Here is a 26,562-nt window from a genome sequence, read left to right on the forward strand (position 1 = left end):
TATTTTTCTGTCAGCCACTTAGTTATGCAGAAATTTCATCATCTGTATTATCATATTTAACATGTTTGTATCCCAGACACAATGCCCTTTTGAAGGGTCAAGTGGTAGTGCTGCAGCATATATGCTAAGCATATTAATTATGCTAGCAATATGCTATATAAATCCAATAGCAAATTACATCACCTAATTTATTGTTTTGAAACTTTTCCAAACATCTCAGCTATTTCTAATTGTCCTTTCAGAATTAGGCAAATGCATGAGATAGTTGCATCTGGGGTGCACAAAACCAGGTGACCATGTGGTAGAAGGGAGGGAAAGAGATTAAGACTTTGCTGCCATCTAGTAGTCATTAGGTAGACCAGCGATTGGAGAGAAAAAAGCAGAAAAAACATTTGGACATTACAAACCATTCTTTATGGCAGTTGGATTGGCTTTTTCCAGAATTGTTGACATCTGAGTTTTAGCCAGTTAAAATGCCAATCATTATTCTTACAAATAACAAAGTGTTCTTACGAAAAACCAAGTATGGCATATCCCTCTTTTAGAGGTGCATTAGAGTCACCCTGAGGGTCAGCTCAATTAATGCCAGGACAATTTCCTGCCACTTCTGAGACAGAGAAATCATGGCAAAGCATTGGTGTGGATGAACCATTAAACTCACCAATGCTGTAGTATCGTTTAAGATCAGTTCGCCTAATATCCTTTGGTTGACTGCTCTTTTTCTTTTTCTTCTCATAATCCTCCTTTTCTGCAGAATGCTTGTAGTTTTCTTGAGAACTGTTTGTCTGTTCTAAAATGATTTTGCTCCCATCACTTTTTCCAGTCTGAGTTTTACAGGTGTGAGTTCCACAGGTGTTTGGAGGTGGCACATCTGTATTTTGTTTAGCAAGCTTCTTTTTTTTCAAACTAGAGGAAAAAAAGAAAGAAATACAAACTTAGCATATAGGAAAGAACAGTGGAATAAAAGTAATGGTTGAATAATGGCAATTTACTATTGATGAATTATCCATTATTACATACACATACTTCTTGCTGAAGAATCTATCCATAACTGGTCCTCACAGTCTCTTCTGGTTGTAGTGCTATATGTTCTTCTTCCTTACATTTGATAATATCAAATGGCTATTTTTGATTCTACACTACCATATGGTTCTCATGCCAAAACCACTCATTCCAAAAATGTAAAATAGCAAGGATAAGAAAATTATGGATTGGATTAACATTGCAACAGGTATTTCAGAATACACGGGGATACCTATCTGTGACTCATTAAAACAGCCACATCTGTTTCCACAACTGATGTATCAGGAATATCCCCAAAACAGCCCATACAAAACTGGAAAAAGATGCAGCTATTTTCATTAACTTTTAGCAGGAATGCACTCATGCCCCTACGTGTTCCTAAACACCTATTGAAGCACTTAGTCACTCCAGCTCTGCAGTATTTTTATTTGTTCCAAGATCAATAATCCGAAGTGCACGCAACATTCAAAATATGGTTACTGATAAATAGATGATCCCTCTACTAGTACAAAACAACATTCAAAATATGGTTACTGATAAATAGATGATCCCTCTACTAGTACAAAGTACTACAAGGGGTGGAAACAGAGTTTTCCAGCAGTACTTCTATGCTATGGAACAGCCTTTCCTTAGAGATTAGACTTGTCTCAACATAAATGATATTTTGGAAGATGTAAAAGATAAAGTTCATTCAGACAGTTTGTTTTAGTTTGACTATCACAATGATGTATTGTATATTGGCTCTGGTTGTTTTTAGGATTGACTTTATTCTGAATTGTATTTATTGTTATCCTCCCTTTATTATTATTTTATAAATAACTCAAGGGAGTGAACACAAACTTCTTCCTCCTTTTTCCCCCACAGCAACAACCATTTGAGGTAGGTTGGACTGAAAGAGCATAGCTGGCCCAAAGTCATCCAGCCAGCTTTCATGCCTAATGCAAGATCAGGGTAAGAACTCTTCTTATTTCTAGGCCAGCACCTTAACCACTATACTGCACTACACTAAACTGGCTCTCATATTATTGTGTATCATTATGATCATTAGTATCATGGTTGTTCTTAAGCATATTTATTTATTTATTTCCGCCTACTCACCATGGCAACTCAAGGCAGCTCACACAAATATAAAATCATCATATAAAAATAAGAATAAAACAATAAAACAATACCCCCACCCACCCACATCTGGGCAACAGCACATATTTATATGAGCCATTTAATGGGCTCCTTCCTTCTCTGGGTTCCCCAGGCCCACTGGCAGAACCATGTCTTCAGCGCCTATATAGTACACTGGAGACTTTTTAAACTGTTGTTATTTGCTACCAAAAGTCTTTAATTTTGTGGTGGGACAGAAATTAATGTCATGCAATAAAACATTAAAAAATTAGAACAAATACAGATTTATGTAAGGACATTCTAAATATGCCTAATCTGGTCTCAGAAACCTGGATAACAGACAAAATCTGTAGGGACTTTCAATTGTGGAGGTAAAGTAAACTTTGGCCTCCAGGGCAAATGTATGAAAAGAAAGTAATATAATTCTCCCATCTTAACTGTTTATTCATATTTGCTTGCAACCATAATGAGGGATAGAAGAAATATGGAGTCCACAATTTACCGCCCAGATCTAAAACTCCCGCTACATCTATGAGGTACTTTAAATTTTTCTAGGATAATTTTTAATGTTCTTCTCTTTTGTTCCCGTTCAATGCATGTAACATTATTTTGTGTTTTTTACATGCAATGCCACTATATTCTTTCAGCAACATTAATCACAGATTTCCCCTCTGTTTCTACTAATATCCTGCAATTAAATAGTCTGTAAAAATATGTGACATTTAACCTGAAGATGGTGCAGATCTCCACTGCCTTTCTTCCCTACTGATACTAAAAACAACTGGAAAAAAAACTATCTCTTTAAAGGGAAAAACAATATATTGCATCCATTCCTTTAACACCTTTGGGCAGCTTACAGAGATCTAATAAAACAGCAGAAATACTATTAAAACAATCATTAAAACAACAAGTCAATACATTTTAGAACAATTAAAATCACCCAACATATAAAACAGGTAAAACAACTGAACCAATTCATAAGCATGGATACCTAAGTTGTTCCCTAAACTGTAATAAGAAAGGAGTTTCCTTCACTCTATGGAAATTTATTCTACCACATGGCTGCTGAGATTGGAGAACAAACCATAGTTGTCAGAGCTATCTGTGAAGGATATTCTTCAAACAATATCATTTTGCCATTAATCATATTTAAATGTAAATATACTTTAATGTGCCAAATTGTTGAGTATCATTTTGGGGCATTTCTGGAGAAAAAAATTAACACCAAAATTCATTGTTCATGAATTACAAAAGAGCAGTCATAATTCTTCCAAATGGATTTTTGGAAATTTGGGTAAACACCAAATCGTATTTATGGGCACACAGCAGCATAGTCCCAAGCATATTTAACCAAAACACAATAAGCATAATGACATGGAAACAAATGTTTTAATAAAATATTTCACCCACTGATGTGAATAATAGAGGCCTTTCCCAACTAATGCTGTATCTCTAATGAAACAAATTAATATTCTATTAATATTCTAAATCTTATCAAAATTATTCATAGTTGTTTTAGTTTCTGAGTGTTTTATATGGACAATAATAATAACAGCAATGTAATAATGGACTGTCTGAGTTATTAATTCTAAAATAGAATTTATAGGATTAGAACATTTGACTTCAAGCGTGACCATTTCGGTTTATAAAACAGATGTAAATCTCTTGCAAAATCATGTTAAGCACTGATAAAGGCTTTGGGAACTAAACAATAATTTGCTTTGTGTGTTGCCCAATTTTGTACAATGACCTGTGCTTTGCATTATTGGACAGCAATAACGTACCCTCTTATCTGAGAATATACCTCAGTAAACCCAATGGAACTTATTTCAGCTAAGTAATAGAATAAACTAATAATGCAGTTTTGAATCCATCACACTGCTATTAAAATCAAATAAATTTGGAGCAACTTGATTCTACTTTCAATGGGATGCCCCAATAGAGCATATATATTAAAGGAAAGAAATTTCAATGTGCTTTATATTATACAGACATAAGGTATCACAGACAAAACCCAGCATGACACTTTTTCCAGCAAACCAAGTCCGAACATCATGATAGGTAAAGCAGAAGACGGGGAAAATGAGCATTCATACTTAAGAAACTGAAACAATCCTTACCGGGCAAAGTAGCTTTGTTTTCGTTCTTTTTTTTCTTCCTTGGTCTCCATAACAACCAGTAAAAAAGGTACCAGCAAAAGGGGCAAAGGCTTCCAGTTAGTGCCTCATCTCCAGGCAGAGTCCCTGCATTAAGGGAGAAAAAAGTCCATAAACTAATCTGTTGGCAACATCTGACTTATTTGCGAAGTTACAGCACACAGTCTCGCAGCAAGTACATTTTAACCTGGGAAAAAGCCAGTCACATGTCAAAGAACTTATTGTGCCCAAAACAAAAAGAAAAGAAAAAAGGGAAGAAAAACAACTGCCCGGGCTCAGTTCATTGTATGGAAATAAATGTTCTATCTCTGTTCCTTCTAGGCCCAAGAGATACATAGGAGCTTCTTTTATGAAGGCATCTATGAAATCTGCTACCAAATGAATGAAAGGCTTATGAATTAAAAGTATTTTACAAGGACTTCATTCCAGGTCCCTCAGCAATTACCTGAATGCACAGCACAGTTACTCTTGAAGCTCCTTTATCTTGACAATTTATTAAATACTCTACAGCTAATAATTCTCAGGAACATGTTGGAGTTTAGTCATAAAATTCATATAGTATTATATGTTTGCCTGATGACATGCATATGAAATCTGGAAAGAAGAAATGCTCCCAAAGAGTTGTGGGATTTTGATGTTTCTACTTGCCGATTGTATTTTGACACTTGTCTCCCTCCCCCAAAAATGAACAGTTATAATGGAAAAGGTCTGCTCTTCCAGCTGGACCCCTTGTGTTTCCAATCATTAGCACACTAAATTAAAAAGAAAAAAAATTAAGCTAAACCAGGATAGAGTGGCAATACAGATAGTTCTCAACTTACAACAGTTCATTTAGTGACTGTTCAAAGTCACAACGGCACTGAAAAATGTGACTTATGTCACAAGGTCACGCGGTCCCCTTGTATGACCTTCTGACAAGCAAAGTCAATGGGGAAGCCAGATTTAGTTCACAACCAAGTTACTAACTTATCAACTGCAGTGATTCATTTAACAACTGTGGCAAGAAAGGTCGTAAAATGGGGCAGAATTCACTTAACCAATGTCTCACTTAGCAACAGAACTTTTCAGCTCAAAGGTGCTCATAAGTTAAAGACTATCTGTATCAACTTTAGCTATCTTCATTCTGAAAAAGCAAAAGTTTGCCTGGAAGGAAAGCAAAGGGTACCAAGAAGGATCCAAAATTTATTTTATTTTATTTATTTATTTGTCAAAAGCTTACAATACAACAGAAACAAGAATAAACATAAGTTTAAATACAAGAAATAGGAACTAATAATTGGGGACAACTGGACAGGGACGGTAGGTACGATTGTGCGCTTATGCACGCCTCTTAAAGACCTCTTAGGAATGGGTTGAGGTCAATAGAGGTTAGTTTGAGGGTAAAGGAGTGGGAGTTTGAGCAGGTGACAACAGATTCAGGTAGTGAGTTCCAGACATTGACCACTCTATTGCTGAATCGTACTTCCTGCAATCAAGTTTGGAGTAGTTTACATTAAGTTTATATCTGTTGTGTGCTCTTGTGTTGTTGCGGTTAAAGCTGAAATATTCATTAACTGGTAAGATGTTGTAACATATGATTTTATGTATCATGCTTAAGTCCAATCTTAGTCGACGTAGTTCAAGGTTGTCTAAGCCTGGAATCTCTTTTAAGGCAGTATCTTCATTAGACCAACTATGATTCTACAAAACACTAAATTGCCTCATAAAAATAAAAAAATAAAAAGCAAGTTTTATTTCCCTGACTACCATCAGAGCAGATTCCTGATAGTACCCAAAAAACAGGTTTGGAGATTTGACTGACATCTGGAAGCTGCAAGACTGGCATAAAAATAGAAACAATTAAAACAGAATAGAAGACTCAGTAAGGTCAGTTTATTATTTCCAAAGCTGAAATACACAAAAAAAAAACCCTCCTTTTTTCCCCCCTTTTCAAATAAAACTTAAGTTTCTGAAAATTGTGGTACAGCTGGTTACTATCCCAAATCTCACACATGTAGCTGAAGAACAAAGCAGTAACCTCACAAGTAAGTTCGGTATATTTAGGCAATGGCATTTCTTTTGTTGATGGTTGCAATGTATTTGCATTTTGCTACCAAAAACATTAGTCATGGGGTTGCCAATACAATACTTGTGAAGTTTCTTGTTGTTTTTCAGTTACACATGGGGGATCTGAGGATTCTGCAAATGTAGTTACTTGACTGTATGAACGGCCTATATTCTTATGGCCCTTTTCTCCAATCAGCAAAGGCATGACATCCGTTTCAAGCAAACAAATCTGTTATTATTATGAGCCTGCAGTTTAAGAAAAATACAGTAGTTGTCTCAAATGAAGGGAGCAGGGAAATACTCTGTGATCAAGAGTACACCACAACTGACTGAATTCTTTCTCCAGGCAAAACAGCCATCTAATTAAGACTGGATGCTCAAGAAAAACTGCTAGGCTAATGAGAAGTCAAGGAGTAAGCGCAGCCTGGACACCTTGTGGAGAGTTTGTTAGACAGCTACTTTGGGAACAGACAAGGATGCTGCTATTTCTCAAAGTTACAATTGAAGTAATTTGTCTTGAAGGTAAGAAAAATCCAAGGAGACAAACAGCTTCAATAGACAGACAAAGCCTTTAAAAAAAACACCGAACTGAACCCAATGGAGCATACTTTTTTGCTTACATTTTTTTTGCAAGACATTTTGATGGGTAAATCCAAAGTCAATGAACTGTGCACTATTCATATGAACATAAATCAGTTTTATGCTCTAGGTTTTATGTTCTGCACTGATGATTCTGCACTAAGGATTCTACACTGATGATGATACCTACTGTAGTTTGGTAATGAAATGTATGCAAGAAAAAAAATCAAAGTCAGAGAGCGCCAAGGATCACACAATTTTATGTTCTTTTAATTTTTTTCTTCTTCATTTTTAATTTTAAAAACTAATACATTGCATTTTTCTCACCAGCATGAACTCAGATTGACATTACTACAAAAAAATAACATGGAACCATATTAACATCATTCTAAATCAACCTAAATCTGTGATGGTGAACCTATGGCACGCGCACCATTGCCAGCTGCTCTTTTGGTTTCTGGTGCACCAGCCAGCTGGTGTTCATGGGTAGCGGAGCACCAGAAAACGGCCTGAAAAACGGCCCGAAAATAGGCTGTTTTTCATTTCCAGGCCTTTTTCAGACTGTTTTGGGGCCAAAAACAGCCTGAAAAAGGCCAGAAATGGCCCGAAAAATGGGCAAAAAAACAGGCATGCATGCACTGGCCAGCTGGTCTTCGGTTTTCTGGTGTTCTAGCAAGCACACGTGCTTGCACGTTCCGGTTTGGGCACTCGGTGCCAAAAAGGTTCACCATCACTGATCTAAATCAACTGCAAAGGGAACATACTGTAATAATAATAACTTTGTTCCAATAACTAATCAATAAGGGATAATCCATAGTACACTTTGCTTCTTTTTAACAGGAAAGGTATTTTCACATTTAAAAATATGGTCCTTAGTGCTCTCCGAGCTTGCACTAGATGTTCTACACTGATGAGTCTGCACTAATTATGCTATCAAGTTTGGTTAATTGCATCATACTCATGTCAGAAGCACCAAAACGCTTCCGGGTTGAAAGAATTAACCAGTGACATCACCGTTGCCCAGAGGACGCCCAATTGGGGGCTCCTTTCATGTCCCCAGTAGGAGCTGGAGCAAAGGACTGCAGCTCACCCTACCCCATGGCAGCACTCGGGCCTCGAACACGGGCTTCCTAACCTCCAATCCAGTACTAACCACATGAGCCACCGTGCTTGAAACATGTTGGGGATGATCATGGGGATGCTGCAATGATCATTAAGTGTGAAAAAAAGATCATAAGTCGCTTTTTTCAGTGCCATTGTAACTTTGATTGGTCATAATGAGCTGTTGTACACTACCTGTATTTTCAGTGCCATTGTAACTTCAGTTACTTACAAATGGCTGTAAGTCAAGGACTATGCACAGATCTAAAGAGATCTGAGATCAGTGACTTAATACCAGGTGACTAGCAAACACACAAGTTAAACAATTACAGATTTCAAGAAGGTGACACTGATTGAAAATGTCATATTGTTAAGCAATCCCTATTTCCTTAACCCTTGAAATACCCCAAGGCTGTAATTTCTCTATTTCCAAACACTCAGACATGCTAATTATTTGTCATAAGGAAATTTCTTCTGAAATTTAAAACATTCAAATTTCATGGAATAACCTTTTACATTGCAAAATCCCTATCTGGAGAGCAGCTGCCAAGTTAACAGCTCTTATTTAATTTTCCTGGTAGAGCCCATAAGAAATCTGACCAAAATTATTTGTTTAGAATGCTTAAAACTTTTCAGAAACAACCACGTATAGTTAGTAGGCAGAATGTGGCCTGAAAAGTAAGCATCCATGGTTCAATAATAAATGTAATTGCAACAACACCATTTCACAATTTATGATCATTATGTCTTGGGTATGTTTAGATGGAACTGTTGTCCAATAACATGTACAACTATGGATTAGATCAGGGATCAGATGGCTGGGGAATTCTGGGAATTGAAGTCTGCCAGGCTTAAAGTTGCCAAGGTTGGAGACTCCTGGTTTAGATCAAGGATTTTCAACTTCATGAGGTTAGTTCACTCAAACGCAACCAAGTTTTTATTTTTAGAGCTTTGCCTCTTGAGTAGGTTTCCAGGATTTTTTTTTAACTAACAGATTCTGCAACTTGAAAAAGTTTGAAAACCCCTGGTTTAGATCACTATCTAGCTAACTGGACCATAATTTACCCTCTTTTCAGGAGATAAAGAACTATCTAGCTCTATAAGGGCCCAGCAACTTAGATCTCCAATTTGGGTACCACAGTACCAGTAAAGACCTCCTCTAGTGCCCAACATGCTCTTTGCCCTGTTTGAGTCTACTTCTTTTCTGATTCTATTAATTAAAAAAAATATAAGAGAAAGCCAAGCATTAGTTTCAAGCCTAATACCACTTCATCTCAGGTATATCAAGAACAGTGGTGGAATTCAATTTTTTTTACTACCGGTTCTGTGGGCGTGGCTTATTTGGTGGTCATGGCTTGGTGGTCATGTGACTCGGTGGGCGTGCTTGGTGGTCATGTGACTGGATGGGCGTGGCCAACTCAATGTCACTCACATCAAGGGGTGCCTCGCCTGGCCCCTCCCCTCCCAGCCATTCCTTGTCACCCAGCCTCAACTTATCTATAGTTCTGTAAAAATGTTGTTCACCTTTTTTGACTTTATTATCTGCATACTATAAATGTACTTTCATGGACCACTGAAAGGAGGAAATGGCTCACATGCTTTACTCAAGAGTGTGATAGGCAACAGGCTTTTAAGGGGCTGCCACAAAAAAAGGGGGACAATGTATTTTCCAAAGAAGCAGAATGCAAACAAGAAGCAATGGATGGAAACTGAACAGAGAGAAGCAACCTAAAACTAAGGAGAAACTTCCTGTGAGTGAGAACAATTAACCAGTGGAACTGCCTGTCTCCAGAAGTTCTGGGTGCTCAATCACTGGAAGTTTTTCAGAAAAGACTGGACAGCCATTTCTCTGAAAAGGTATAGGGTTCACCCCAAGGTCCCTTCTAAGTATTATTCTGACACCTTTCCCAGGATTTCTACTCAGAGTTTGGCATCCTCAGTTTTCTTGCCTGAGCTGGGGGTTGGACTAGAAGACCTCCCAGGTCCCTTTCAACTCTTGCTAAACTCATGTGTATTTTATGCTCTGGACTATTGACCCTGAATGCATGTAAACCCTGAAAAATATGTGGTAGCCCTGGGCAAAAAAAGGCAGAAAAATCACTCTAGGTGTAGGGACAGTATAAAATATTAACACATGATAAATAGTGGAACAATTAAAAATAATAGCAAAGAGTTTTATCTCTCTCTCTCTTCCTATTTTTTTTCTTTCTCTTTCTTTCTCTACCTTCCTCTTTCTCTTTCTTTTTCTTTCTTTCTTTCTTCTCTCTCTCTCTCTCTCTCTCTCTCTCTCTCTCTCATACACGCATACACACACACACAGAGACAGAGAGAGAGAGAACACTTAACAGACAAGCATTTTGGAAGCTCCTTTAAATTTCTCCAAGGCTGGAGTGGATTCCCCCACCCCCTCTGTCATCCCGCACTCCTTCTCACTCCAGCAGTTTAACTCACAAGGGGAAAGCTATACTTGCAGCGTTCATGGGGAATCCTTGGAGAAGTTTTTAAAGAACCTGCTTCCAAAATGCATTTCTTTTACGTTGCAAAAGTGCTCCAAGGCTCGATTCACCCCCACCCCCTCTGTCAGACCGCACTCCTTCTCACTCCAGGCACTTTATTCACATGGGGAAAGTGATACTTGCAGCGTCTATGCCTTTCTTCCTTTCCCCTGGGGAGAAAGAGGACGTGGGGAATGTAAAGCTAGGAGAGTGAGCGACCGGGTGACTGGGTTGGGGGTGTGGCCAGCCAGGGGTCGCCACCGGTTCGGCGACCCAAGCCAAATAATTGCTACTGGTTCGCCCGAGTAGGTGCGAACCGGTAGAATACCACCTCTGATCAAGAAGCACTTTTAGAAAAAAAGATCATTGGCTGGTTTGGTTACAAGCCACTACTCTGTTTGGAAATATGATTACTACATAGAAAAAAAAATAAAGATTAAAAAAAACATCCTGGGAAATTAAAATGGTGAGCAACCTGGGTGATCAAAATGCTTCAATTATGAAAAACAATGATTGGTTTTCTTTTGATGTGGTAAATAATAGTAAATAATATACTGTATTATTCAACCATTCATTATTGAATAAACCACTATTAGCTATGTTCATATAAAATGCCAAAATATAAATCACAATTTACACATTACACAAGTTCATATCATACTCTTAAATCATAAGAAAACAAGCATGGCTGGCTTGGGAATTCTGGGAGTTGAAGTCTCCCCATCTTAAAGTTGCCATAGTTGAGAAACACTGACATACTATTTTAATCAGCCAAGTTTTTTTTATATTCATTAAGCAGGAGGGTATTTTTGGCCTTCCCATCTCATACAAACCAACCTTTGGCTTACTGTGACATGCAAATTCAGCCATACTTTAAGTTATGGCTTAGCATAATGTTTTAACTCTGTTAAAAATGTGGCTTGCTTAAGAAATCAATATTATCTGTTTTGTAACCTATTTGGTTTGAGAGAGAAGGACAAAGTCTACAGCTTTCTAAATTCAATTTTTTAAATTGAACTTAACAGCTTTCTAACAATCAGAAAGCTCAAAAGATGTGCACTTTTGAAATAAACATGCAAGAAGAGTAGCAGAACTCAAACCAGCATTTAAATAGCACTCCAGATACATTGGCATTCAACCCTGGCACTGAACCCTGATTCACTTTAAAGATTCACTTTAAAGAAAGCACTTTAAAATGCTTGTAATCAAAAAGCATCAAGCATTAGTTGCCCAATAGTTTGAAGTGCAGGAATCTAATACCACTGGTTCTAATCAAAAACTAGTTGACAACAAAGCCTAATGCATGACTAGTAATGTTGAACTTTAACCATTTATTCTGGGACAGGATGACATCAGGAACTTTGCCAAGGATGGCCACATATGGTTCTCAGCCAAATTTCAAAAACCTGCCGAATAAAAAGGAGAGGGAGGAGATGGAGAAGGGGTATAAGAAGGGAATATGAGGGTGCCATATGCAGTGATCGGTCGATCCTTCTTTCTTCTGATTCTGTGGGTGTCGTTGATCCACCACTGGTCTGTTGTATCCATCACATTACCACCAAAGAAAGACAGTTCCATCTTGATCTACTAGCTGCAAATCACATCATTATCATCATATAACCCTAGGTGGTCAAATCATCTTCCCTCTACTGAATCCCAACCAGAGATCATCCTGCTGCAGGTCACTGAGACTACCTATACTTTTGGGGGGGAAATCCTTTACAAGCCAACAGTTTCTACAGTGGAGATTAAACATATCATCCAGACTTTGAAACTGAACAAGATACTTATTGAAAATCTTCTCCCAACAGAACTCTGGTGGCAGCCTCTGCTGGCGGACTTGCTCTTTCTTGTGAACAACACTGGTCTTATTCTAGGAAGATAGAAAGTCGTCAAAATAGTGCAAATTACATGGACAAAAAGGCAAGCAGGAAGACACCCACCCCACCCCACCCAAAAAAAACCCTACAGGGCCCCAAAAGCTGCATTTACTTAGTGGCCAAGATGTATACTAAACATCTCCTAAACAAGATAAAATACTGGTTCATATAGAAAAAGCTATTAGCAAAAGAACAAACTGGATCAGACTTGACTGTTTTACTACAGGTAATTTTTTCACATCTTCTTATAACCAAGTATGAATCTGAAAGCGAACAACTCTTTGAACCCTTCATTGATTTCAGTGTAGCATTTGATTCAATAGATGATTCTTTGAAAGAAATCGGCTAAACATAAAGTCTAGACGCTTATATTTAGTTAAGGCCTTTTATGCAAACACCTATCTAAAAGTCTATTCAGGATTAAAGGTGCCCTAACACAAAATATTTCCACCTATAAAATTATAAGGCAAGGGTACATCTTGGGACAAATGCTCCTTAATTTCTATGTCAATAACATGCCAGGATTTCTTTTTTTTTTTTCTCCCTGAAGTATACATGACCAAGATTTCTAACAAACCGAATAATGTTTTTAATACACTGATGACATTGTTCTGTGATGTATTCTCAAGTTGGCCTGAGAGGTCTTCTCTAAAAACTATCTATGTTATTGTATTTTCTATATGTTGGAAAGGGATGCAGTGGATAAGTGGATAAGACGCTGAGCTTGTCGATCGGAAAGATCAGCAGTTCAGCGGTTCGAATCCCTAGCAACACGTAATGGAGTGAGCTCCCATTTTTTGTCCCAGCTTCTGCCAACCTAGCAGTTCAAAAGAATAGAATAGAATAGAATAGAATAGAATAGAATAGAATAGAATAGAATAGAATAGAATAGAATAGAATAGAATAGAATAGCTTTATTGGCCAAGTGTGATTGGACACACAAGGAATTTGGCTTGGTGTAAATACTCTCAGAATTCATAAAATAAAAGATACGTTCATCAATAGTTGAGAATCATAAGGTACGACACTTAATGATAGTCATGTAAGAACGCAAGTAGAAAAATAGGGACCACTTTGGTGGGAAGGTAACAGCATTCTGCGTGCCTTCGGTGTTTAGCCATGCCAGCCACATGACCACAGAGATGTCTTCGGACAGTGCTGGCTCTTTGGTTTTGTAACAGAGATGAGCACTGCCCCCTAGAGCCGGAAACGACTAGCATGTATATGCAAGGGGAAGCTTTACCTTTATCTTATATGTTGAAAATTAATTAGGCCAAAGTGGTAGCATTTGGCAATTAACATTTGGATCTGAATATATAGACAAGTTAAAGCCTTTTCATACCAAGGGGTGATCTTATGTGTAGCCAAGGCTAAAGTAAGTCCTAATATGTCATTAAAAATGCTCAGCTATAAACACCCTGGCATTCTGATTACTGTACTAATGGTACATAAGGCCAAAAACAACCTGTACTAAACTACAGGGCAGAATTGTGGCGCCTACTAAAACCCTTCCTACTCATATAGGGTGTCCTTGATTTATAATCATTCATTTAGTGACTGTTCGAAGTTGCAATACACTGAAAAAAGTGACTTATGATCATTTTTCACGCTTACACCTATTGCAGCTTCCCTGTGATCACTTGATCAAAATTAGGAAGCTAGGCATGTATTTATGACAGTTGCAGTATCGTAAGTGCATGTGACCAAAGTGATCATGTGATTGCCCTTTGCAATCTTCTGACAAGCAAAGTCTGTTCTGACCTAGGCTTCCTTAGAAAGCATAAAACACAATCTTAGTTCCGGAAAACCCTTTTTTATTTCCACGGCTGTGAATTACGTTCATTCACAGCCTGCAAGGCTTCACAAACAATCTTTCAGGGGAATGTTTATAAACACCCACCTTATTGCACTTGGAATGCTGCCAGAGAACTAACTGCCAAATGCAGGGCAAGGCCAAACTTGTCACAGTGTCAAACAGAACTTTTCAAAACTTGAATCGACCAGACAAACTAATTGTTTCCTGCATAAGCTCACATCCAGTTCGCTCCTCTTTTATGTCCTATGGGAGGGGCCAATCATCTCCGAGGTGTGACCTTACTCCTGAGTCGACCCCGCTTTCTCAATTGTTCTTGTCTTCTGGTAGCCCTGCGCATGCGCAGGCTGGGAACCAGTTCCAGAAACTCCCCCGCTTCATTGCTGTCCGAATCTGAAGCTTGCCCTGGCCCCATCCCTGCCTCTGATGCAGAGACTCGTCTGAGCCCTCCTCAGCCTCCAAGACTGGTCCAGGTTCCTCCCCAACCTCCTTGCTACAGTCCGACTCCACTGCAGCTCCGTCAGCCACCGGTGGGCCACAACAAAGTCAACAGAGAAGCCAGGTTCATTTTAACAACCAGGTTACTAACATGAGAACTGCAGCGATTTACTTAACAACTGTGGTGAAAATGGTCATAAAATGAGGCAAAAACTCACATAACAATGGTGTTTTGCAATGGAAATTTGGGGCTCAATTGTGGCTATAAGTCAAGGACCACCTGTATGAAGACAGAGCTATTTCTTAAGACCTGCCTTAGGAACTGATAAGACACTTCGGTCTCTGTGATCAGAGCTGAATTAGGCATGCAATCTATTCAAATTATTGGCGGAAGATCTTACAAATGGATCCCTGTAAATAACTCCAACTCTGCTAGTCATATTTCTAGCCTCCACTGGAGTAAATGGGTTTTTTTTAACACAATGGTGGTGCTGAATCACATTCTTACATATTTTCCGTTGGACAACAGGCCAAATTAATCTGGATGTCAGTGCTCTAAAGAGTTGTTTATAAGCACTAAATCTCAAAAATGGTTGGCCAAGAACAAAAAGGCATTCAACGCAGAAAAATACTTGATTATTAGACACAGAGACAAGAATGTTTTTTTTCCAGGAAAAGATTCAAACTGCTGGACTCCATGGTAAAATACAAGGAAATCTAAAAATATCATGTTGGGAAAGGAAATGCATAGTGATGGACTAGCTATAAAAGAGATTACATACATATTTATATGTCTCAGCCAACAGCCTAGTATCTATATATCCATTATAACATAAAACAGTTCACTGGTATCCTAACATTAGACTGTCTTGCTTCATTCAAGGGTAAATGTAGTTAGCAGCACCCCAAATTTATAATTCAGACTTTTCAAATGAGAAATATTATTTTAGCAGAGTTTGGGTTGGTTGCAAAGGTGAAGAACCTTTTAAAAATATTTTTATATGCAAAATGATTGAATGTGTTTTATTTTTTTTATGTGACAGTACGTTTTGAGTTTGACATTCTGCTTAATGAATAAAAATAACCTTATTCTTCTTTTTTTCACTGGGAGGCCCCAACCTATGTACTATATCTTGGGAGAGGGTTCATTAATGCTTAATGCCAGTATATGTATGGAAAGCAACAGAACCTGTAAAGTATAAATAAATCCACTAGAAGGTTTTCTTTCCATTCAGCTGTTACACCTGTACTTTACCTGGACAAAGCAGATCCAGCCACTAATACACATACTCAAATCTGATTACTGTAATACTGGACACTGCTTTTGAAAAGAGTAAAAAAAAAAAAAAAGTCGGTGCAAAATGTAGGCCATGTTAATCCCATTATTCCAGTTTGTTCTAATTGCAGTTCTTCTAATTTGGTGCACTGCTATTTAAGAAGCTGTGCAATTGTGCATGATCCTTCAATTCCATTCAGGACAAAGATAACAATACAATACAAAATTCAAACAATCTAAGATTCACCAGCAACCTGGCTATTTTCTTAAAACTCCATTTTAGAAATTCCTTCCTAGGAACATTTAACAGACTCTATCCCTAAACTTTAGAGATTATCTTTAGAAATTGTTTTCTTATTTCAACAAGCTTTCAGTTTGCTTCTTGTTACTTTCATGTTTTTTTCTTATTCTTTTCATACTGCTGATTGTATTTTAAGTAAATATTATTGTATTGTTAATTCAGGGATAGAAAACAGACAATATTTTTAAGGTTGTCTTTATCTGCACCCAGCTATCCACTGATAAACCATTAAACAGAAAAGGGAACACAATCTATTCCTCAAAACATTTCTCTTAACAGCACTTGCAGATGGCATTGTTTCCACTGCTCCAATCTCTCCCCAAAGCCTTGAAATCAGCTGTGTGATTGTTTTCACTCTTGTTGACTTGAGAAGGCAATCAGTGCTCCCTACAGCTGACGGGTGGAAATATGAAAATCAGTAACCACTAAAGCTACAAGCACCTTCAGAAGTAAGAAGAACCTCCTTGTTCTACTCTTCAAAGAAAAGGTGAAAAATATCTACACAACCATAATTTTCTGGATATGCCATATGCTTTTATCAGGCTATTTTTAAAAAAGTAAATCAGGACAGTTGGAATTGAAGTGAAAGCTGCCATCATTCCAGACACTCTTCTAAGTAAATTAAACTAACTAGCGGTACCTGAACACATTTGTAAGTGGATCATAAGCTTCCTAACAGGCAGGAAGCAGCAGGTGAAGCTAGGTAGAATCACATCTGATACCTGTACAGGGCCTCCCCAAGGCTGTGTGCTTTCTCCACTTCTCTTCTCCCTATATACCAATGACTGCATCTCAAACGATCCATCTGTTAAAATACTGAAGTTTGCTGATGACACAACAGTGATTGGTCTCATTCGAGACACTGACAAATCCACATACAGACTGGAGGCTGTTCAATTTGCTTCATGGTGTGACTGGAACAAGCTGGAACTGAACACACTCAAAACTGTAGAAATGGTGGTAGACTTTAGAAGAAACCCTCCCATACTACCATTTCTTACAATACTAGACAACACAGTATCAACAGTAGAGACCTTCAAATTTCTAGGTTCTATCATATCACAAGACCTGAAATGGACACCTAACATCAAACACATTATCAAAAAAAGCACAACAAAGAATGTTCTTTCTGTGCCAACTCAGAAAGCTCAAACTGCCCAAGGAGCTGCTGATCCAGTTCTACAGAGACATTATTGAGTCTATCATCTGCACCTCTATAACTGTCTGGTTTGGTTCTGCAACCCAACAGGACAGACACAGACTTCAGAGGATAATTAGGACTGCAGAAAAAACAATTACTACCCACCTCCCTTCAATCAAGGACCTGTATACTGCACAAGTCAAAAAGAGGGCTGTGAAAATATTTACAGACCCCTCACATCCCGGACATAAACTGTTTCAACTCCTTCCCTCAAAACGACGCTATAGAACACTGCACACCAGAACAATTAGACACAAGAACAGTTTTTCCCGAAAGCCATCACTCTGCTAAACAAATAATTCCCTCAACCCTGTTCAACTATTTACAACGTATGCACTACTATTACTGTTAATCTTCTCATCACTCCTTATCACCCATCCCCTCTCACTTGTGATTGTAGGACTGTAACTTTGTCGCTTGTATCCTTACGATTTATATTGACTGTTTCCTAGTATAATTTGATTGCTGATTGTACCCAATGACTATCATTAAGTGTTGTACGTTATGATTCTTGATTCTTAACAAATGTATCTTTTCTTTTATGTATACTGAGAGTATTTACACCAAGACAAATTCCTTGTGTGTCCAATTACACTTGGCCAATAAAGTATTCTATTCTATCATGACAGTTGGAATTGAAGTGAAAGCTGCCAGGCTGTCAAGTCTTGAATCTGGCTGCATACAAATTTCCAAAGAAAGCTGTAATGATGGCATGACACCAGTTTTATGAACAGGTGCTCAACCCATGATTGCAGGATGTAGGGTAGATCCTGTCTGTCTGTATCTGTCTGTTGAAGGAGGAAATAATGGCTCACTTAACCAGTGGTGGGATTAAAATAATTTAACAACCAGTTCTCTGTCCCAATGATTTCTTCCAACAACCAGTTCACCAAACTGCTCAGAAAGTTAACAACTGGTTCTCCCGAAGTAGTGCAAACTGGCTGAACCCCACCACTGCACTTAACCCCCAGAGGCTGGCCAGTCAAATGAGGCAAGAATATGCTATATGACTGTTTATGTAAACAGAAAAGATCAGTCTTGGTACTATAATTCTGTTTTGATTTTTAGATGGCATGTGACTTGATGGATTAAGATCAGTGTTTCTAAAAAGAGTGCCTTTGAAATCTACCCTGTTTCTCCAACAATACGGCCTCCCCCAATAGGAAGTCCCAGCATGTTTTATAGGCATGAATGAAATTAAGCCCCTCCCCAAATTAAGGCCTATATTAAAACATGCGAAATGGGGGAATGGTGGGGGCTTGCCGTTAGGAAGTACTTTTCTTGCACACCTGGATATGGTGCTGCCTACGTTGACCCCGATACGAAGTGCCCCACCAACGCCTAAGGTCAACATCCAAGCCGTTGCCACCCGCTTGAAGATGCAAGGGGGGAATTAAGTCACCCGAAAGACGGCCTAGCCATTTTTTCAGGGCTCAAAAAAAAATAAGACCCGGCCTTATTATATGAGAAACACGGTACTAGAGAAAGGAAGGCACTGGATAAGAACAAGAATACTCATACTTCACAGAAGTTTTCAATGTGAGCTGCGCTGCACCTGAGTCCAAAGAGGATTGGCTCAACAGTACAAGGGAGACCCCACTAAATGAGCACAACTGTGTTGATGCCACATCATTGCAAAATTCATATAACATTATCATGTCCCAATATAAACCTCTTATAGGTTGAATACAGGGAAATTGAGGGACAGGGAAATACATGGGGGGCCTCCCTACTAAATGGTCCCAAGAGAAAAGGTAATGTTTTATTCAGCTTGCTCAGGGTACAAAGGCGATAACTGTAAAGAATACTCACATTCACTCCTTGTACTACACACTGCTGCTGCAATGCATCTTTTTTTGGTGCAAATATCAACTTGGCATCAGGGAATGCCAGAAAAAAGAACTAAGAACAAGCCAAATATTTATGTATTTAGCACATTTTGTAGATCCCACCAGAAAGACTTTCCAAGCCACAAAGGGTGTAAGCTACAGCTGCAACCCTCGCAGCAATTTCGTGCAGATCACTAACACTACACAATCATTCTGCACAACTATGGCCTGCCCCCTCAAGAATACTTCCATATGATAGTAGCAATCCACCTGACATTTACAAACTTGCATTACAGATGGAAAATAGACCTTGTCTGTTTGGACTGAAGCATCAATGTAGCATAATCTGAAGCCAACTATTATTGGTTTAACCACGGCTATAGAATAAGTTGCAACCACTGTATCAGCATATGTTAAAGTATCATTTACAAATCATAACCTTGGTTTACACATTAAGTTAAGCAAACTGTATTACGGCTTTGCAGGTGACATGAACAAAACTGGGAACAGACATGCAAGTCAAACTTCACATGCTTCCTCCTTCGCTCTTCCCTCTCCACCAAATTGCTAATCCGACTTCCTCTTTAAAAGGACAGTAACTTTGGACTTTCAATAAATAGGGAAGTATTGTTATAACTGAACTCCTGTGAAGATTGGAAGCAATTTTATTTCCTGTGATAGAAGCAGGAGTATATTGAAGCCAGGAGTGAATGCTCAATTCAAATCTGAGTCTACATAGTAAAAATATAAACTGTTCAAATTGCCAGTGCAAGACTTACTTTCTTTCTCTTTCTCTTAAAAGCAACAAACTTTGAAAGTGTATTTAAATTAACTAGGAGGGGGCCAGAAATCTAGATAAATATAAAACATATACAAAATGTAGATATGATAGAATTAAAACAATAATAATGACAAATTAAAATCTGTTTGATGAATCATGTCTGAACAAAAGAGGAAAATGTGTAGGAGTCTGAAATTATCTGGTTTTGTTCTTACAGTACTAAAAAAAATTACAGCTGTGCCCTTACATAATATAGTTAGTTATAAATGGGGCAATCCATTTTATTATTCCACTCCTATGCCTTTTCAAATGGACTGCAGCTACAAATCTCAGAATTTCCAGACCCATCTGGACTGTTAATAAAATTATGACAATGGAATGGCTGAACTATAAACTTAAACAGATCAGTTTCTTCCTTTTTTTCTCAGTGCCTTCCCACTATTGTATTACTATTGTATCTTGTTTTGAAGTGCCCAAAACACATTTCTTAAATGATTAAGATCCAAAGCTGAATCCTGAGTTCTCACAAGGAAGTGCCATCAAAATTAATAGTATTGGACTAGCTCAGTGGCACTGAACTATGTTGTTCCAACTACAGTTCATAATTTCTTTGACCTCTGACTTTGCTGGCTGAAGCTGGCAGGATTTGAAAACAGATCCACAATATATGTGCAGCTCTAGGACAAACCCAATGACCCAAATATAAAGCATTTCCATATCAAGCTACTAATGAAAACACCAATGTCTTCTTTTGTGATTATAGGCTTTACTGATTTATTTTATTTTCATCAAAGTTCTTGTATAATATGTGTTCATTAGTACTCATGCATCATCTGTGCTTAACAATAATTCTGACAACAATTGTTCAAAGATTGTTCAAACAAAAGTCTTTCTCTTTGTGCTGACTTGATATTCTTGAAACTGTAGTCCAACAGATCTGGAGGCTGTCATGGTTACAGAAACAAAATAAGGCTGTAGTTTGCTTTGAATTCACTTTGGAAAAGATTTTTGGGATATCCACAGCATTTATCTTTGACTCATTAAAAAAAGCCATATCAGTTTTCCTAACTACATGGCTGCAGCTCTTGCATATATGGATTAGCCACAATTCTATTTCAATGTATTCCAAAATGTTCGTGACCCACATGCAGTATTTTTTTTCTACCACTAGAACAGGAAATAGCTTCACGTCACTAGCTTTAATAGTAAAGCTAAAATATATACAAGCCCTTCAGTAGACGAAGATTGAAATATGGCCTAACACCATCTTCAAAGGATAAAACCCGTGTCTAAGCACTTCAGCATTTTGACTAAGAGCATTTCTCAGGAAATGAGGTCAATTTTCTTACGATAGCCTAATTGCTTTCTGGCTCAAGGTCGAGGCAATTTAATGTAGTGCTTGCTAGAGGCCAACATATTCTAGAAATGACAAAGCAAAGACCAGGATGATACTGATTTGCAACACACTGATTTCTTCACTTGATTCCTCCTTTCTTTTCTGTAAGCTCTGAAAATCTAATGCATTAGTACTCTCATCCAAAAGAGCAGACCAAGCTATTACTTCTTTCTTCCACTGCAGACTCAACCACCCCTAAAAATATTGCCCACACTGATCCTACAAATCAGCTTTGCCTCATTTCCCCATAATTCTCTATTACAGAAATTATCATCCATACAGTCAGTCCTTGACTTATGTCCACAATTGGGACCAGAATTTCAGTCACTGAGTGATGCAGTTACCATGTGAGTCATCACATGACCAGACCTAATTTTCCTGTCATTGTTTACTGCAGTTACTTAAGTGAATCATAGTGTTATAAACAAATCTGATTTTCCCTATTGAGTTTGCTTGTCGGAAGCCAGCTGGGAAGGTTACAAATCATAATAATGTGACTGAAGGATCCTGCAACCAACATAAATGTGGTGTATGAAAAAAATATATATGAAAAAGTGACTTGCAACCTGCATCACAAATATAAACAAAGGTTGCAAACAAATCTCTCTTCCTCTCATATCCCATTCCTTATTTATAATCCATAAAATATCAACTTTAGTTGAGCTCCATATCCGACTTATTCCTTTTTGCAAAAGAACTATTGTTGCTTCCTGGGCTCCTGTCTGTCCATCCATTTATCCAATGTGTATGACACGCACATTGCTATTGTTTCAAAATTCAGCAATGCTGTTTGGATTACAGAGTTGCTGAGGAAGATTTTGGGAGAAATATTAATTTTGTTCTCTTATTCCACTATCCTGAGTCATTACCTTGCTATGTGTTACAATGCTAAAAGCTCAGTGCTGCTGTTGGCTATTTGCCCAGAAACTAAGTGCAGTATTGTTTTGTGGCAGAATAGAAAAGAGATGTTCTTTTTTTATTATCATTCTCTCAAGCAGTAATCTTAAAAAGGGCCAGTTCTTCATTACCCCTCTAATTCTAAACCTCTCCCATTCCAAGATGCAGTCTTTTCAATATGGTATTCTTCAACTCTTCTGTATATAATAAGTGGCACCATCCAATGTTTTGTTCCCCATCCAGTATGTGGGTGTATCTGAGTCAAAGTAACAATTTTGTGGAATTTCTAACTGTGCCCAGTACTATTTTCGTATTGATTCCTGCTATGCTATGCTATGCTATGCTATGCTATGCTATGCTATGCTATGCTCTGCTATGCTATGCTATCCTATCTTATCCTATCCTATCCTATCCTATCCTATCCTATCCTATCCTAATGTCAGATACTAACAATTAAGTCAATAAATTTTGGTCAGAACTAAGTTTATTACTGCTTGTCTCCTCAGGTCAACATAGTTCCACCATGTAATTCTTTGCAATATTTTTATGTTCTTTCACATTCAAAACTTACACGAATATACTTTGAAACCCTAGAAATTCTTTACCTTGATTTAAGGTAAAGTGTATTTCCTTAAACACACCCTGTGAGTTTCATTTTATACAGAGTTGTCTTTTTGCATGAAGTGTTGATTTTAAAGTATGTGAAATTATTATTCTTGCTTTATAATAAAAAGATTCACTTCAAAATGCCTTTATGTGTTGTTGGACTCTATAAACACAATCACTTAAAGCAAATAAAGAGCAATAATTTGACAAAGACGTGCTGTTTAAAATTATTAGACAGACAGAACCAAATCACTTTCATTGTTGGATATAGTACTATGGTACACTCTAAAAAGCTATTTTTCAAACAGAAAATAGAATGGAAAATAAAAAGTGAAAAAATAAACCACAGTCAGAACTATAATTACACTAAAGATATCAAAATTTGTATCCACAACAAACATTGCAGAAAAAAATAAAAACCAGAGAACCTGAAATTGATCTTTGCAGGATCAAACTACTAAATTATTTTTGTTCTATGATTCAATATATATCGTAAGTAATGTCAATCAGTTTCCCAGGGTAAATGATCAGCATTATACCAGCTTATCCAAAATATTCTAATAAATATGTTCATTTCTTAAGGATGAAGTGTTATAAAAATTGCCTTTCAGGTAAGCCCAACTATATATGCATCAAATCAAAATAAAAAAGGATTACGGGTTTTAAATCACTGGAATACAGAAAGGGTATCAGAAATTTATATCTCTAATACTTTGTCCCTTATTATTATCCTTTCCTGTTTGTTTGTTTTAGTTTCTCTGAAAAAATATGAACCAAAAATGAAAATAAAATGTGATAGGAAAAATCAGAGTAATCTAATCATACCATAAGCTGATTTAACTCTGTAGGAGTAATTAAATCAATTAGAAAAAATAAAATAAAAGAGTTAGCTGAATAATACCTGTGGACTCAAATAATGTAATCAACATTGGTGTAAAAGGAAATAGATACAATACAGAACTTTAGTTCTCATTATCTATATACTAAAACTGTTTGTAATCTCCAATTGGGCAAAGCAATGCATCATAGAGCAATCATTTTTGAATCAATGTACCTCAAATGGGCTGCCTTAAATATACCCAAAATCCTATGGGACGTAGGACTCCTGTGGGATTGAAATTGAGCAAAGGTGTTGCCACACTGTTGCACCAGTCATGGTCATGTGATCATCGTTTCCAATGCTTCCTGCCAATTTCCCACAAGGAAACTCAATGGGGAAGCTGTCAGGAAGTTGGAAGCTGTTCCCACTCCCACTGCTTTTTTGTCCGCCTGATCATTGAGATCATTCTGTTCCTCTGTTTAAGTAAGGAATTATCTCTGAAATAGCGACCCAATAGGTCATGGGTTGTCTATTTTTAAAGTTTGTCTTCCATATATTCATGGACTATAAAATAATCAATGGCCATTCTGGCTAAATCAAGTGGGAATTCAATTCAGCAGCATTTGGAGAGATTATATCATTATCCCATTGTTTTGGAGCTAGGTGCATTAAGTCCGGTATGTTCAATACCTTTAGGAACTAGGAATATTCCCAAACTATTTCCAAACTGAAAGGATTGTAAAATACTATTTAGGCAGAAAAGAGTAATTTGTACGACTTTTTTAAAAAAATTCTACATTTAAGATGGATAATATTGCCACGTTGCTCTTTTTTTAAAAAAAAAACTGACATAGTAATTAAAGATATATTTCATTCAAATCCTTGCAAATATGCCTACTAAAACTTCAAAGATGAAGCAAACCTAAAACTGGAAATAGAAAAATCCACCATAATGCAAATACTTTCTATTTATATGTGTAAGACAGCTTATGTCATCAATAGTGCATTTTCACATGCATGATAAACAGAGACAGGCACAGCACTGCACAAATCCTAATAATAAAGTCCCAAAATTATCCACTTGTTCCTTAAGACCTGGAAACCCTACACACGAAGACAGGAGTAAATTAGAGAGTGTGTGTGTGCATTTTCCAGATATGGACATTATCAGGCTTGCCTTTTAAATTTTAAATGGCTTGAGTTCTGGTAAACACAGTGAAATATTTCTACCCACCTAGGCAATACATACAGCAGTGCAGTAACATTAGCAGAAACCATTTTTAATAGTTAACCATTCCAAAACTTCTTCCAAAAAGGAGAATCATAAATGTGTTAGAATTGTATTCTTGTTGGATCGGATGTAAACAAACCCTGAAAAGGGAGGGGTGACAGTTCAAACTGCACATTGTCCTGGGTGGATCTTTTCCTCCAATAAATGCCAACATGCAGGCAATTCCATTTTCCCTCTTTCCTCATAAAGGAAAGGAATGTGACCTCCTGAAGCACCTACTGGCAGGGATGATTCGCTAGTTAAGTACAGAATTAGCGACTCAGCATATTACGGGGGCGGGGGGAGTGAACTAAGAGGGTCCGATAAGGAACGGGCAATGGCCACACCCACACCCTGAATCAGCACCTTTAATGCCTGCTTGAACTCTGGCTTCGTCGTCTGGGATCGCCAGGCTGGGAGGAAAAAGGAGCTCGCTGAAGCCAACTAAATAAATGCGCTTGCTTCTCAAAGCTCTCTGGCCGTCTTGGCCAACGTACTACGAAGTAGGTGCCCACTCCTCCCATGCTAATGGGTGAGGAGGGGGTGGGGAGAAAGGAAGGAGTAGGAATGGATGCAACGTTTCTATGAGCCGAGAGGCTGCTTCGTTGTTCTTCTCTTACCACCACCACCACCCGCCCCTTAGAGCTCCACGCACCCAGGCTGGAAACAGGCGCGCGGCTCGCCTGCCCAGGCTCATCACTAGCAAATACCCACCGCTGGAAGGTGGGGAGGTAGCTTGGGTCTCCTCAGGCCAGGATCGGACCTTCCTGGCCGCAGCCGCTGCTGCTGCCGCCGCCGCTTGGCAGGTTCTCCGTAAGGATGCCGGACCGAGATTCCTCCATGATCCCAGGAAGAGGCGGAGAAGCGTAAAGCAGCTACAGCATCCGCGGGCGGAGAGTGGAAAAGAAGCTGCGCCCGAAGGGAGAAACGCTCGCTACGGTCTCCGGCTAGAAGCCGCCGAAGGCTGCGTCCACCGCTCGGGGCTTCCAGGCGCCGTTTGGCAACGGGAGGCCAGCAACCACCGCAGCAGCAGCAGCATATTCCCTCGGCCAAGGCAGACGCAACTCCCCGGCGGCTGCTCTGTGCGCGCGCGCGCACACACAGCCTCGCACACTCCCTTCCCTTCCGCGGCTGGTTCCGCCGAGAAATCCCTAAAGGCTCCGCTTCGCCGCCCGCCCGTTTCCCTCCGTCTCCGCCGTGCTCCGAGCTCCGCCTATCGCACCCGTGTGACCTTTTCTCTAACAGAAATGTAAATTTTTAGGGAAGGAAGCGTGGAGTGGTTGCCTCAACCGCCAACTTTCGTTTCGTTGCCTCCGGCTCCTGACTGATTCGGTTCCTTTCGTCTGAGCCACAATGTTGGCTGGATAATTCATTGCAACGGCTTATAGTATAGCTTATCAATAGGTTTTAGCCAAAACGGCGGCCTTGTTTCTTGCTGGTTTTAAAGATGCTTTTCGGCCTAAGCGGTGTTTTCACGCGTATTACTTTTCGGTGCTGGTTTCACCATAAATATCTGCAGGGTTGCTGTCTCTAGA

The 26,562-nt window shown here is 38.4% G+C and overlaps 1 protein-coding gene across 2 annotated transcripts in view; it reads right to left on the reverse strand.

Moving 5' to 3' along the window:
- Positions 1-26,270, reverse strand: part of NCOA7 (nuclear receptor coactivator 7) — a 73,689-nt gene extending 47,419 nt beyond the window's left edge. Inside the window, exons 1-3 of one of the 2 annotated variants that reach the window (XM_026666071.2) lie at positions 25,742-26,270; positions 4,263-4,385; positions 662-906 (exon numbers count right to left, since the gene is read on the reverse strand). In XM_026666071.2, the coding sequence (XP_026521856.2) occupies positions 662-906; positions 4,263-4,312 (295 nt within the window). In that variant the 5' untranslated portion in view covers positions 4,313-4,385; positions 25,742-26,270. The remainder of the gene's footprint in view (positions 1-661; positions 907-4,262; positions 4,386-25,741) is intronic. The other variant, XM_026666069.2, reaches the window with a different exon arrangement.
- Between the last annotated feature and the right edge of the window lie 292 nt (positions 26,271-26,562).

The sequence above is a fragment of the Notechis scutatus genome, chromosome 1 (assembly GCF_049901735.1).
Source record: "Notechis scutatus isolate UNSWTSFEM ecotype Mainland chromosome 1, rNotScu1.2, whole genome shotgun sequence".
In the NCBI taxonomy this organism is placed as follows: Eukaryota; Metazoa; Chordata; class Lepidosauria; order Squamata; family Elapidae; genus Notechis; species Notechis scutatus.